Here is a 14,436-nt window from a genome sequence, read left to right on the forward strand (position 1 = left end):
AGCCGTCTGTCCTGCTGTAGTGATTAAGCAATGAAAGCGATAAAAAAAAAAAAAAAACAACAACAACAAAAAAACAATAAGCCACGTGAAATCCTCTTCTCTTTCTTCTTTCTTCACAGAGAAAATATGCATTTCCTGTGTTTGTTCGTTTACCGCAACACATGACTGCTGCTGATTTGTTTGCTGAGCTGTGGAGTTCGAACAGATTCCACTAATGTCAGAGCCATGCAGCCAATGAATGAGTCACATAAGCCGTCTGTGCCTGATTGGCAGCTTATCGGAGACAGTGGGGGGGAAAAAAAAAAAAAAAAAAAAATATACAAGAGACATATAGATGAGTAGACAGAGTCTGAGAGTGTGTCCTGGTCCCCTCTGCTTTGGCAGTAAAAACCCAAGAGTCCAGGTGGCACAGCGGTTGAGCGGAAGAGACCCTCAACGCAGTAACTCCCGAACACGTGTACCTGCAAGTCTTTCAGAGAAAGAGGAGGCGAGCGCCCACACCCGCTGAGGCTCCTCTTATCGCTATGCCTGGCTGCCAGGCAGGGTGATGTTGCCCAGATGCAGCACCGGTAGTGGATGAGCTTCCGTGTTGAAGACCCAGTTCTCCAAAGGCAGCAGATCGTCACTGGAGAACAGCAGATACAGATACCTAAAAGCACAGAAAGAAATTTCTCATTTATGTCCGTGAAGCATATGCACTACCTTAGACCTATAACTGCAGTGACGCAACGTCATCAGCAGGTGGCGTTAACGTTCAACGAGGTCGTGTGCCGAGTCACGCTTATAGAGTTGTGCGTTTGGAAATGAAATTTAGTCCATGCTTTTATTCTGTACGATAACGTTATTACTTCTGTCCTCAAAAGATTTCAAAAACTTTTCCCTACACTCCAATATGAAGATGCGATATCGGTGTTTGTAAAACAGAAATAAATACTTCAGAGTCTCTGCCAGGAAGAAGCTCTGCTGGACGTCATCGTAGGTGGGGTTGGAGGAGTAGACGTCTTTAACCCCGGAGAAACCCCCGCTGACTCTGCAATATTTATCTATGGCCTGGAGAAAACAGTGAGAAACAACACACTTTCAGAACTGGATCACACAGGCGGACTGATGTGTTCAGATCCAACCATACAATCTAGTACATTGAAAGAAGCACAGAAGATTCAGTGTGCAAGAGAAAAATGATTTCACTACTTTATGTTTGTGTACACGCTCCTGGACACAAAAAAAAAAAAAAAAAAAGGGGGGCAAAGCAAAAAGTCTTAACAAATTAAGTCAAGAAATTAGCAAGAATTAAACAAATGCACTCCTGAGACCTCCTGTGCAACTATTTACTTGTTTACTTTCGCTGCAGTGAACTGTTTGAGAGGGAAAACCTAGTAAGAGGTAAATTCACGTATATAGTCTTCTTGTAAAATCATGATAAGGAGTAATATCTTGGATGTAAAACTTAAACGAACGTGTCTGGGTGTACAAAAGTCAGAAGACGACTATATGAATGAATTTCCCTGTTTCTAGCTTTTCACTGCAGCAAAAGTAAACGACCAAACGGTGACACAGGCGGTCTCAGAAGAAGCGCATTTGTTTAATTCTTGCTAATTTCCCAACGCAGGGTTAAAGACACGAGGGACGCAAGCAATCTGTGCCAATAAAGATCGACATGCAGCTATTGTTTACCTGAAGCGACACCGCATTATACAGCTGCTCGCTCTCTCTCAGATTCATTTCACAGGGCTACGGACTGCATCTGGGACCTCTTCACTTCCAACTAATGCGTTTAGCAAACGGCAGCTATAGCTACACGTCTTCAGTCTATAGTTCTCACACTCCGGAAACCAAAGCAGACACATCATACTGATGACCTCGACCCGATCAGGCCTCAGGGCAAGCAGAACGGCGTTCCTAACATCCAAACGAACGATATACGAGCTTGTTGTTGCTTTACAGCAAGGCCCTTATAGAAAGGCCCTTCAGACAGCACAGTTCAAGATCTTAAGTAAAACAACAGCAAAACAAAAAAAAAATTTAAATAAAAGAAAACAAAAACACTGATGCCGGGGTTACAATTTTCAAAGTGTAGCTATACGCACAAATTCCTGAGCGCTTCCAAAAAAATAAATAGGCCTGTCTATTGTCAGTTTATTCAAGGATAAATAGCTTTTATGCAAAGATGAAAGACAGATTATAAAAACAAATGAAAAACACATAAATTTAATTAGAAATAAGATAAACCATTTATTCTGTCTCTGAAGGCCTGCTCTTTTCACACCGACCTATGAGGCCCCCCCCCCCCTTCTTTTCCCCTTTTCAACTCCATTATTTATGCCTGAAACATGACCCTGGCCAGAAATGACCACAAAATCAACTAGTACTCTAAATCTCACACCACAAAAAAAGCGCCATCTTTTTGTCTCCCTTCCCACCAAGATGATCTGCAGATGAAAAGTTTCTGGCCTCGTAACTCGTATGAAAAGATGTTAGGGTATTGTTATCTCTGAGACACCGTGGCGCTGAGGCTGATATTCTATCAAGCCCAGGATACAGCAAGCCTTAAAGAAAATTACATTTGGGTTAAATACAATTTGAATAATACGCATCGAACAATACAGATTCCCTGTCAATTCCTTGGTATAGACCAGACCTACATAATAATCATGCCAATTCTAAATATTTTAAATCATCTGAAATTATTATAAATCTTAAATTATATATATATAAACTTTCCTTAAAACTGAAAATGGTTTTCCAGAGACAATGCCCATTGTAAAAAGCACTATACAAATAAACTTGAATTGAATTTTAAATGCAGGTACAAATTCTTAAAGAAAATGGGGTTAAAAAAAAAAATCTAATTTTCTGTGTTGATTACGGGTGCAACTAATGATGATTTCATAATCGATTAATTGGGTGAATATTTCGTGTTCACCAGTGGAATAACTTTCAAAATGTTTAGCACTGACAAAAAATGAGTTTAAATGGACTTTGAAAAAGGGTGTGTTCTATCTTTAGGTCCTGTTCTGGGCTTAAAAGAGGATAGTACACACCAGAGCAAAGGCCCACCAGATACTGGGAATAACTCGGGAAACCCACTACAGATTACTCCACTAATATTAAACATGCCTGAGTCTTATTCACTCTGTCTGTTCCGTTTACCTTGAAACTGTCTTACAAAATTTCAAGCCAGTCCTCGCCTGGTGTCCCACTGAAGCTAAGCAGGGTTGAGCCTGGCCAGTACCTGGATGGGAGACCTCCTGGGGAAAACTAGGTTGCTGCTGGAAGTGGTATTAGTGAGGCCAGCAGGGGGCGCTCACCCTGTGGGCTGTGTGGGTCCTAATGCCCCAGTATAGTGACAATACTGTAAAAACAGCAGTCTTTCAGACGAGACATTAAACCGAGGTCCTGACTCTATGTGGTTATTAAAAATTAAAAATAAATAAATAAAAGTAGGGGTATACCCCCGGTGTCCTGGCGAAATTCCCCCCATTGGCCCTTCTCTATCACGGCCCCCTAACAATCCCCATCTCTGAATTAGCTACATCACTCTCCTCTCCTCTGCTCTAATAGCTGATGTGTGGTCGGCGTTCTGGCGCACTACAGCTGCCGTCGCATCATCGAGATGGATGCTACACACTAGCGGTGGTTGAGGAGATCCCCCTCACATCCCCTACTATGTAAATCACTTTGAGTGTCTAGAAAAGTGCTATATAAATGTAACTAACTACACAACAGTCCTAAAACCCCCTAACCGGGACACACAATCACAGTAATGTGAACAGTCAATTGATCTGGTTAAACAAATGTATAAGAACACACGTCCTACGTTAAGGGTTTAAGAGGCAAAGTGGGACCTGGTGTGTGCATCAGAGCTGTATTTGAATTTCCAAATCTGTATCCTTGGCAAGTGAAAGTTGGACACGAAGACGCTTTTCTATCTCAGCGATATTAGATGGCCCCATAAACAGTGCTCTCTGGGACTGCATATATTTGGATCTGGCTGACATTTTGATTTTGTAGTGCTTGTGGATTTGCCATGAAGCTTTTGGCCAGTGCCTTGTTTGAATTTAGGGGATTTCTTTTATAATGTTTTGTTTAAATCCTTCTCTGAACGGTTTAAGTTCTGCTCTCAGGTCTGCTCTGACTTCTCCGAACTCTTTATTGATGTTTTTTGAAATGTACTGCGTGTCCTCTAAAATGTCCTGCATGCTGTCTGCAGACTCGATCAAGCCGTCATTACTGAAATCTTTCCTTCGCGTTTCCTGCTTTCTGTTTGGAACCCTGATTCGTGATGTACATTTTTTTTCTAAATTCGATTTTTTAATTTCCATTTTATTGGGAACACCTGTACATCCACACAGTTATCGAATCAGCCAATCATGTGGCAGCAGCGCAATGCCAAAAAAAACCCCCGAAACAAAACGAAAACGTTGTTCTTATTTTAAACGGACGACTCGTATTCGAAATATTCCGAGAAGCAGCCGATGAGAGTCCGGCGTCGGTGTGAACTCCTTTAATACTGTTTAAAAAGCATCTCGGGGAAATTCCTCAAGAGATCGGTCGAGAGAAAACGCCAAGAATACATTTCTGGAAATTCTAGGCAGAAAAGGACGTCTACTTTGAAAATTTCTTTTGGATTTTTTCATCACATCATCATTCCCATAGTTCCATTTGTGTTATTCCAGAGTTTTGATGAGTTTATTATTATTCTAAAATGTGGTGGGGAAAAAAATAACAATAATGATAAAGAATGAGTGTGTCTAAACTTTAGACAGGTAGTGTATATGTACATAAGCAAGTTTTCAAGCAGGAAATGAAAGTATGGACTGACCTGAGCTGCCTCCCAGCCCCACTGCCTGTATTTGGGGTCATGCGTGAATCTCCACATGTACCAGTAAGTCTCAATCACCTCTGGCCTCAGGATGTAATACTTCTCGTTCTGCCTCACGGCCACCGCCTCCAACCCGCTGTCAAACTTGAAGGCCTCCGGACCAAGCTTCAGAACTGGAGACGCACGCATGATAAAAGCCCATCATCCAGGCAGCAGAAGAACAGAGCAGAAAGCTTACAGAAACAGATTTAAACAGAACGGTGCCGCTGTAAATGCTGGCATTAGACTAGCTAGCCTGGCACCCTACTGTTAACCCAGTTATGGGGTCTGTTAGGGAAAAGCTGAACCAGTTCATCCAAATTAGGCGGTGATGAAACCTCAATCAACACGCGCGATGCACAGACTCACAGGACACGTGTGTTACCAGACAAACGTACTCTGCTACGACCGGACCCTATCTGACTGTTCGCTTGGATTTAATTTGTAGTCTTTTAACGAAACTACATAGTAATCTTAATCGTATTTTAGTCATTTGGTTTTTGTTAGATTAAGTCTAGATTTAGGCGTTGGAAAAACGCAGCAACTTCAGTAGACTCAAACCAAACCGTTTTAGCTCAATAAAAACTAAAAAGGTTTTAATCCGTCATCACCGCCGAATGTCAAACAAGTACGAGGCATCCCATAATCGTCCTCTAAACATAAAATATAAGCGTATGGAGTTACGCATCGTGTGCTCATGCGGGTTTCCTCCCATTTTCTCGTACCTCTTAAAAGCACACTTGCTGGCTACACTACATCGCCAGTAAGAGTTAATGCACTATATGGCCAAAAGTATGTGGACACCCTAACACCCAACCGTGGGGCTTTACACAAACTGTTGCCACAAAGTTTGAGGCACACGGGATGTCTGAACGTCTTTGTATGCTGTAGCACTGAGATTTCCTCAAACGCGTTCCAGCATGACAATGCCCCTGTGCTCAAAGTGAGCTCCATAAAGACATGGTTTGCCAAGGCTGGTGTAGAAGAACTCAAATGGACGAGCCCTGATCTCAGCCCCACTGAAGACCTTTGGGATGAACTGAAACATTGACGTCTCGCCAGGCGTCAGTGTCTCTTGTGCTCTTGTGGCTGAATGAGCAGAAATTCCCACAGCCATGGTCCAAAATCTAGTGAAAAGCCTTCTCAGAAGAGTGAATTCTTGGAGAGTGTTACATCAGCTAAGGGGGGGACGTACTCCATATTAATGGCCATGGTTTTGGAACAGGATGTCCAACAAGCACATATGGGTGCGATTGTCAGATGTCCACAATCTTTACTTCTTGAAACAAGAACTACTTGTTCCACTACTCGCTCCATAAAATAGTTTAACTTACGAGAAGCTATTTGAATGAAAACAATAGTGACACTGCTTCATTACTGGAAACATGTAGTTAGTTAAATTTGAGATTTAAACAGATCTTGATCCGGTGAGAATCTCGCATAGACAGCAGCAACTATTTTCATTAAACCTGTAGTCTATAAAATCCCTCTCTTACTGACCTGTGCGATCGTAGCTCTCGTGGCAAGTATGCGCGATCTCGGCTCCCAGCTGCAGGTAGTGGCCAGCCTTGTCCCCGGATGACCCATCAGCCCCTAGGGCGAACATTCCCCCAGCAAAGCAGGTCAGGTGACCCATCTTGCGCTCAAGGTGGCCGTTCTTCCACTCGCCGATGAAGGTCAGGCCGCTGCTGGACTTCCGGACGAGGTGACGCTCGATAGCCTTGTAGGACAGGATAAAGGAGGATGAGGGAGGAGACGAGAAGATTCCGCACTAATAATGCTTATTTTCGGCGACGGGCCTCACCTCGATAGCATCGTCGTAGGTTTTTCGAGCCTCTGTGTCGGTTTTATCGGACATGAGCCAGGCCTTCAAGAGATACTCGTAGAAACTGTCTCCGAGGCCTCCCACTGAGGTGTGATCTGTATAAAAGATGGTGGAGAGTGAGAGACCGGTAAGGTTCATAGGGTGTACGTGCTTTTAAAGCGCAGTAATATGAGAAATTCAATCCAGCCATTAACAATGAATTAAAACCGATTATTTTCTGATTCAAGACGGTCACCTGACTCGCCCGAGCTAAAACCAGAACGATATAAAGCAGGCATGCGCTTTATTGGGACATGGATATGTAGAGTTATTTATTTGGCTGAACGTTTGATGCAAAATGATGTACAACTGAGACGGGACATAAATGGGCCCTGCTCAACACCACAACAGTTCCAAATTGGTGGTGCTTGGGATTTGAACTCCTAACATGTGAATTAAAACTCTGGTGCTGGTTGGGCTAAAGATGTGTTTAGTATAGTGCGTTTAACAATGGACATTGTCCAAAAAAAAAAAAAAAAAAGCAGCTTCGCATTGATCTCTAACCTCTAATGAAGTGGTGATGACGGCAAGGAAAAACTCCCTGAGACATCATGAGGAAGAAACCTTGAGAGGAACCAGACTCAAAAGGGAACCCATCCTATTCTGGGTGCCATCCAATAGTGGGATAATGAGTCACCCTTATTATAACAACGCATTAAGGCAAGCATATGTTAGTGCCTGATTTCATTTGTAGACATACACCAGCAATCACCTAATCACTCTCAAAGGTCTCCGTAGACTCTGCGAAACATGCTAATGGGATGTCTGTGCATGCCTGAGTCACATCAGTGATGGCAACGGATCATAATAGCGTCTTAATGTTATAAAAAGTAGACTATAAATAATATGACAGCACCGACTGAAGCTTGATAATAAAAGAGGAAAGAGGGGAAACACTGTTGCTGAAGAATACATAAGCTCCAAATAATCTGTTGAGAACCTACAAAATCCGTTCAAAAAGAACAATTTTAGCACAGGGAGAACCGAGAACGTTTTGCTTCTCTTTGTTAAAGACAAAAATATGCAACATTTAACATCGTTAAATCAAAGCCATTTGACAGTAAATAACTTGATCGACAATACGCGCAGGATACGGAGAATACAGATACAAGAATCAGCTCATCATTGAGGACAGGCAGAGGAAACAGCGTCCCAACGCCTACCTGCTAATGCTACGCTCAGGTCCTATAAGCAAGGAGCGTGTGGTGTGTGTATATGGGTGAACAGAGGATAACGTGACACCATGGAACAAGCAGTGGAGGGGTGTTATACAGGTGCCTTTGGGGAGGAGAAGCGAGAAAAGAAACACATGGCCAGGAGATGGCAATGCTCCTCCTGAGAGAGACGTGTGCACATGGAGGAAGGTGGATTTTTCCCACTTTATGGCCTCTTACCACTTACGTATTACCACCCAGTATTTACATAAACTACACTTGGGCGAATTAACATCTCCCTCACACTCACGAAACTCACCTAATGGCTGTGCATGCACGAAAACCCACACACAAACACAGTAATTACACCGTTCCATATCATAAGTGAACACAACTGCACAAAGGGAGGGTGTTCAAGAGCATGGCACACACTTTCAAACGTTAATTACAACCACTTGTTCATGTACTGTATGTAGGTGATATAGAGAAAAGACATTACAGCAAAAAAAAAAAAAAAAAAAAAAAAAGACAGAGAGAAATAATGGAAGATCGCAGAAGCCAAGGGAAAAAAGTAAGCATGGTAGACACAGGGTTCTCTACGTTTAACAAGCTTGTGTGGTGGTCATGTGTGTTTGTTAAAATCTGTCAAACATGGAGAGAAATTCGGAAACCAGAGAGCGAGAGAAAGAGAGCTAGAGAGAAAGAAAGAGCGAGAGACAGCGAGAGAAAGATATAAAGAGAGTGCGAGCGAGAGCAAGAGAAAGAAAGAGTGAGAAAGAGGGAAGAAAGAGAGAGAGAGAGAGATAGGGCAGGCGAGAAAGAAAGAAAGTGAGAGAAAGAGAGAGGAGAGAAAGAAAGAAAGAGAGCGAGAGAGAGCGTGAGAGAAAGAAATGGAGAGAGAGAAAGAAGAGTAAGAAAGAGCGAGGGAGAGAGTGAGAGAGCGAGGGAGAGAGCGAGAGAAAGAAAAAGAGCTAGAGAGAAAGAAAAAGCGAGAGACAGTGAGAGAAAGATATAAAGAGAGTGCGAGCGAGAGCAAGAGAAAGAAAGAGTGAGAAAGAGAGAAAAAGAGAGCGAAAGAGAGATAGGGCAGGCGAGAAAGAAAGAAAGCAAGAGAAAGAGGAGAGAAAGAGCGAGAGAAAGAAATAGAGAGAGAGAGAAAGAAATAGAGAGAGAGAGAAAGAAAGAGTAAGAAAGAGCGAGGGAGAGAGTGAGAGAGAGAGAAAGAGCGAGGGAGGGAGAGAGCGAGAGAAAGAAAAAGAGAGCTAGAGAGAAAGAAAAAGCGAGAGACAGCGAGAGAAAGATATAAAGAGTGCGCGAGCGAGAGCAAGAGAAAGAAAGAGTGAGAAAGAGAGAGAGAAAGAGAGAAAGAAAGAGAGAGATAGGGCAGGCGAGAAAGAAAGAAAGCGAAAGAAAGAGAGGAGAGAAAGAGCGAGAGAGAAAGAGAAAGAAAGAGCGAGGGAGAGAGCGAGAGAGAGAAAGTCAGGGAGCAGATGAGAGTGAGGGTAGAAATACGAGTAGTGGAAGAATAATGACACAAGAGATTGCTTTTGCAAGCAGGAAGTAGAAGTATGTAATATATGTAGTATTTTCTGTAAAGATGCTTCTTTTTATTTGATCCTCTATTTCTGATGTGAGTCTATGCAACAGCTTTCATTTATGAAAACCAGTTCAATATAACCATTAACTCTTTAGATTTAAAGCTTGTATTTCCAGGGGTAAAAGCGGTAACATGCTGCTGCCTCACAGCTCCAGGATCCCCTGAACTCGGATGAATATTTGTGTGGAAATCCTGTGAAAGTTGTCCCCATGTCCATGTGGGCTTCTTCCAGGGTCTCCGGTTTCCTCCCACTTCCCAAAAAACATGCAGGTGGGTGGACTGATGACTCTAAATTCCCATGATGTGCCACTGAACGTGTGAATTCTGCCCTGGTATGGACTACCATCGCATCCAGTGTATATTCCCACCTCTCACAAAGTGCTCACTAGATAGACTCTGGATCCAACATGACAACGACCAGGAAGCCCGGGTGCATTTGCGTTCATCTTGGCAATGGGACTTGTGGTGCCAACAAACTGGAGCTGGTCAGTGTGGAGGAAATAACTGAGAAGAGGATGACTGGGAGGCTGAAGGCTATCATGGACAAGGTCCACAGGTCCTTCTCATGCTCTCTGTGCTGAGCTGAGGAGGCTCAGGAGCTCGTTCAGCCACAGATTCATCCAGCCACGTCTGAGCCAAACGTCTGAGAGGCTCTTACCATGGCCATCAGATCAATAACGGCACATCTCGTCTTATCTTACGTCATCACAGACACGCGTGGAGAACACAACCGCAACTCACCAAATGAAAAAAATTATATATTTTGGTGCCATTATGCGTAGCAGATATTATGCACGATAATACGTTTATTTTTTAAAGCGCCTTTCTACAAACTCACGGTCACTTTACAGTTAGAAATCAGACAGGAATAACACAGAATCTCAACAAAACATGACAGTGCAGTTAAGAGTCACAGAAACATTGGGCAAAGAGATACGTTTTGAGTTGGCTTTTAAACTCTTGTACAGAGGTAAGATTACAGAGGGACTGTGGAATAGAGTGCAGGAAGCCCTACCACAGAGTGAGGTCAGCTTGGAAGGTGGAATGAATAATAGGCCAGTGTCAGATGACCTGAGAGAGCGTGACGGTGTGTAGAGACAGACGAGATCAGCAACGTATGAGGGGGCTAGACTACGTAAGGCTTTGTAAGTGATGAGGAGGACTCTGTATTGGATCCGATATGAAACGGGTAACCAGTGTAACCTGCGCAGGACAGGACTGACGCGTGATGATTTCTTAGAAGGAGTGAGAACCCTGGCTGCTGAATTCTGCATGTATTGCAATGTATTGACTGTTTTAGTCGGAAGGCCGGAAAAGAGAGCATTACAATAATCGAGCCGGGAACCGACGAAGGCACGGACAAGAATTTCGGCATCTTTGGTGTTGGGGATGGGGCGACGTCTATTCGCCGTATTGCGAAGATGATCAAAAGCTGTTTTTGTGAGAGAGGAGACGTGCGAGTTAAAAGCGAGTGCGAAGTCAAAGGTATTACCACGGTTGCGGACGGTACGGGAGGGTCTGACCAGAACACCATTTATATCAGGCAGACGAGATAGTAGTAGCATCTCCACATGTTCCAGCACACCGCTTTTTTCAGTACTGAGTCCGAGACAATTACTGGTCATCCAGGAATTAATGTCCGTGATGCATACAGATAAGGAATTTGTGAGGAAAGGGGCAGAATGATAGATGAGCCAATGTAGAGTTGAGTGTCATCAGCGTAGCAATGGAAACTAAGGCTATAATGGTGAATAATGCAACCTAAGGGAAAGCATGTAGGTGATGAAAAGCAGTGGACCAAGTACAGAACCCTGAGGAACACCTTCAGAAATAGAAACAGTGCTAGATTTAAACTAACGAATGAAAATGTAGTGCTGACGACCAGAGGTGTAAGAAACTTAGGATTTTATTTATTTATTTATTTATTTTTTAAAGGAGTTTAGGAATTAGGCAGGTTATTTTTAGCCCATGATTTCCCCAATGGCGAACACTTTTTCATTTTGAAATAATATAAAAAGAACAAAACTGACAACACTGATCTGGCTACAATTAAATAAAAATACACTGTTATATAGTCAGAACCAGACAAAACTGCATTTGTACGCAATGTGCTTTAACGATGCATATGCACAAGTTGTTTTCTGCAGGCAAGAGAAGTAAAGCAAACATTTTGTGTGGGAGATGAAGCCTCCTGGTGCCTTAAAGTGCAGTGGGAAATTATAATGCAAGCCATGTACAATATGTACCTCCATTAGTGACAGAATGAGCTTGCTTTTGAACAATCAAAACCTTTCTGAGCAGATCCCACACACCATGCTAGCTTTTCTGAATTCGTCTGACAGCAGGCTTTTCTGAATTCATCCACAAAAAAAACAAAGAAAAAAAAAAAACCCCAAACAAACAAACACATTTCGTCAGACAATAGATGCTTGTTCCGTCCATTCAAATCAAGAAAGGTAGAGCCCCATGATTAAGGCTTTGACCACCTGTGGTTTTTGAGCACTCGGATACTTTGAAACGCTGCCTCTTAAAATGCTCACCCTCATGCCAGTGAATAGCACGAGGACAATTCCTGCCACTGTTGTATTTGCTGCCATTGTTCTCACCTTAAATGCTACTACGTAGGCTTTCGTATTCATAAATATGGAAGTGCGCAGCTCCACCGCCGGTGGTAAATAAGCACATATAAAGGGATTTTCTGCCTGAAAAGAACTGCTAGAAAGATTTTGACGTTCTATGTTTATAGCAGAAAACACGTACCGTGCACATAAGCCAAAACGAAAGATGACCTTCAGACTTTTCCATCAGTGCTTTTAAAATACAGTAAACAGTGAAAAATTCTCGCTTAACCCAACCCATGAGAACGGTACCACCTTACCGTAACAGCGAATAAGCAAATGAGGAGCGCAAATGGAAAAAAATAAGTGACATACCTTATGAAATTCTTAGGGAATGTCTATTATATGTCGGATTTATTTGCACAAAATGCACAAAGGCCAAAAGATACTCTTTAATACAATTAATGCCTTTTTAAATCTTACCTCGAGTGACCCTTTAGAGACTTGTCCCGTGTGACCAATTTGTAAATCATTTTATTCATGAAGCTGATTACATTTAGGTCTAACATAGCACAATATAGCTCTGTTCGGTCAGAAACACGGTCGTATCAGAGCGCTCTACATCGGTTTCAACTCGTCTCACCTTCACGACTCTCTGATATCGTTTCTAATACGAAGTCCACAAACGGTCCTTTAGATGTTTTGCCTTCACACATTTTTTAGAGGCTTTTCCAGTTTTAAGTCCGGTTATTATTAATAGCTTCCTAGAAAATGGAGTTGTGCCAGTTGTGTTTAAACGTACAGTAGTCCGGCCGTTGTTAAAAAGGCATCGCCTTGAGCAACACGATCTGAATAATTACAGAGCCGTCTCCAAGCTTTTATTTCAAAAGTTTTGGGGAACAAGTCGTTTATTCTCTGATCTCTTCTTACGTTAGTACTTTGAACATTTTTGATACATTTCAGTCTGGTTTTAGGGAACTACATAGTACTGAATCGGCTTTGTTAAAGGTCAACGATGACATTTTACTCTCTTTTGACTCATTGGTTCCTGCTGTATTTTAATCTAATCCTGCTGGATTTAAGTGCGGCCGTTGAAGCAGTAGATCATACCATGCTGTTAGAGACTTAATCATGTGGCTGGGTTTCAGGGACCTGTGTTGAAGTGGTTTGTCTCTTACCTTAAGGGGAGAACATTTTCTGGTAATGTAGGAAATTGTTTCTCATAGGGATGTCACGAGAACCGATACTTCGGTACCAACGTTCTTAAAACGTGACGGTACTTGGTTTTCTGCAGTAGTATTAGTACCGTTTGTAACGAGGTTGCGATTCTTCTGGACCTGATGGGGGCAGCAAATACGCGCAAGTGTTTTAGTCGGTCCACAAGCGGTGGTGAAGAAGAAGAGGAACGCCTACAAGCACACGGGAAAAACTACAGAAGTTTAGCTGAGCTTAACAAGTTTAGCTCCGCCCCGACTCGTTGAGAGGAAAGCTAGTATCGGTTTCGGGTGTGCGACCGATGCCATCGTTCATTTCAAACAAAGTGAGGAAACACCGGGAATTCGGCGAGGCACCTGAAAGACGGGTCCTATATTATGTTTGTTTGAGGCAGCTGGCATTGTGGCCGTGAAACCAGATAACGTTATGCTCCATGTAACGTTAGCGATAGCCAGTTATTTGTTAACGACGCTAACACATTGCGATGTTATAAACTACCTCCTAATGGGCCACCATGCATCGCCATTCAGCCCGTGTCCTGTCAGCTAAACATAGCCTAATGTCACTAATAATTATTCAAATGTTCATGCTTTTAATAAATCGTTTTGACCTGCCACCATATCGGTGAATTTAAACTAATGCTTGCATCCAGAGTATAAGGGGTGTGTGTGTGTTTAGGAGTGCACCTCCGGAGACTCATTGTCAGGCAATGTTTGATAAGTAAAATACCCTCCCCCCTCTCCCTCTCGCCCTCTCCCTGCCAGTATCAGCCAGAGGAGGATGTCCTCCAGGAGAGTTTTTATATTTTATTTTTATATCACACCGTGGTATCAACTTTGGTATCGAGTATCGTTTACTTTTGGTGGTATCGGTACCGACTACTAGATTTTTGGTATCGTGAAATCCCTAGTTTCTCATCTCGTGCACAAATCTCGTATGGTGTTCCTCAGGGTTCCATTTTGGGACCTATTTTGTTTGCACTATATATCCTTCCCCTTGGTCACATGATTCAGAAACACGACTTCTCATACCACTGCTACGCTGATGAAACACAGCTGTATGTTCTCTGTCAAATCGCTTTGAATGTCTTATGACATTAAATGCTGGATGGACACGATTTTTTTTGGGCCCACTGGTTTCAACTACTGCTATTTTCAAATCAGTTAGTTCCTCTGTCTACAAATGTA

At 42.7% G+C, this 14,436-nt stretch overlaps 1 protein-coding gene across 1 annotated transcript in view; it reads right to left on the reverse strand.

The window, feature by feature from the left end:
- Positions 1-14,436, reverse strand: part of man1a2 (mannosidase, alpha, class 1A, member 2) — an 82,885-nt gene that overhangs the window by 1,573 nt on the left and 66,876 nt on the right. The window contains exons 10-14 of the mRNA XM_053627564.1: positions 6,666-6,781; positions 6,362-6,581; positions 4,823-4,995; positions 935-1,050; positions 1-649 (exon numbers count right to left, since the gene is read on the reverse strand). The exon at positions 1-649 is cut by the window's left edge and continues 1,573 nt beyond it. Coding sequence (XP_053483539.1) covers positions 523-649; positions 935-1,050; positions 4,823-4,995; positions 6,362-6,581; positions 6,666-6,781 — 752 coding nt within the window. The 3' untranslated portion in view covers positions 1-522. The remainder of the gene's footprint in view (positions 650-934; positions 1,051-4,822; positions 4,996-6,361; positions 6,582-6,665; positions 6,782-14,436) is intronic.

This window comes from Ictalurus furcatus, chromosome 6 (genome assembly GCF_023375685.1).
Source record: "Ictalurus furcatus strain D&B chromosome 6, Billie_1.0, whole genome shotgun sequence".
NCBI lineage: Eukaryota > Metazoa > Chordata > Actinopteri > Siluriformes > Ictaluridae > Ictalurus > Ictalurus furcatus.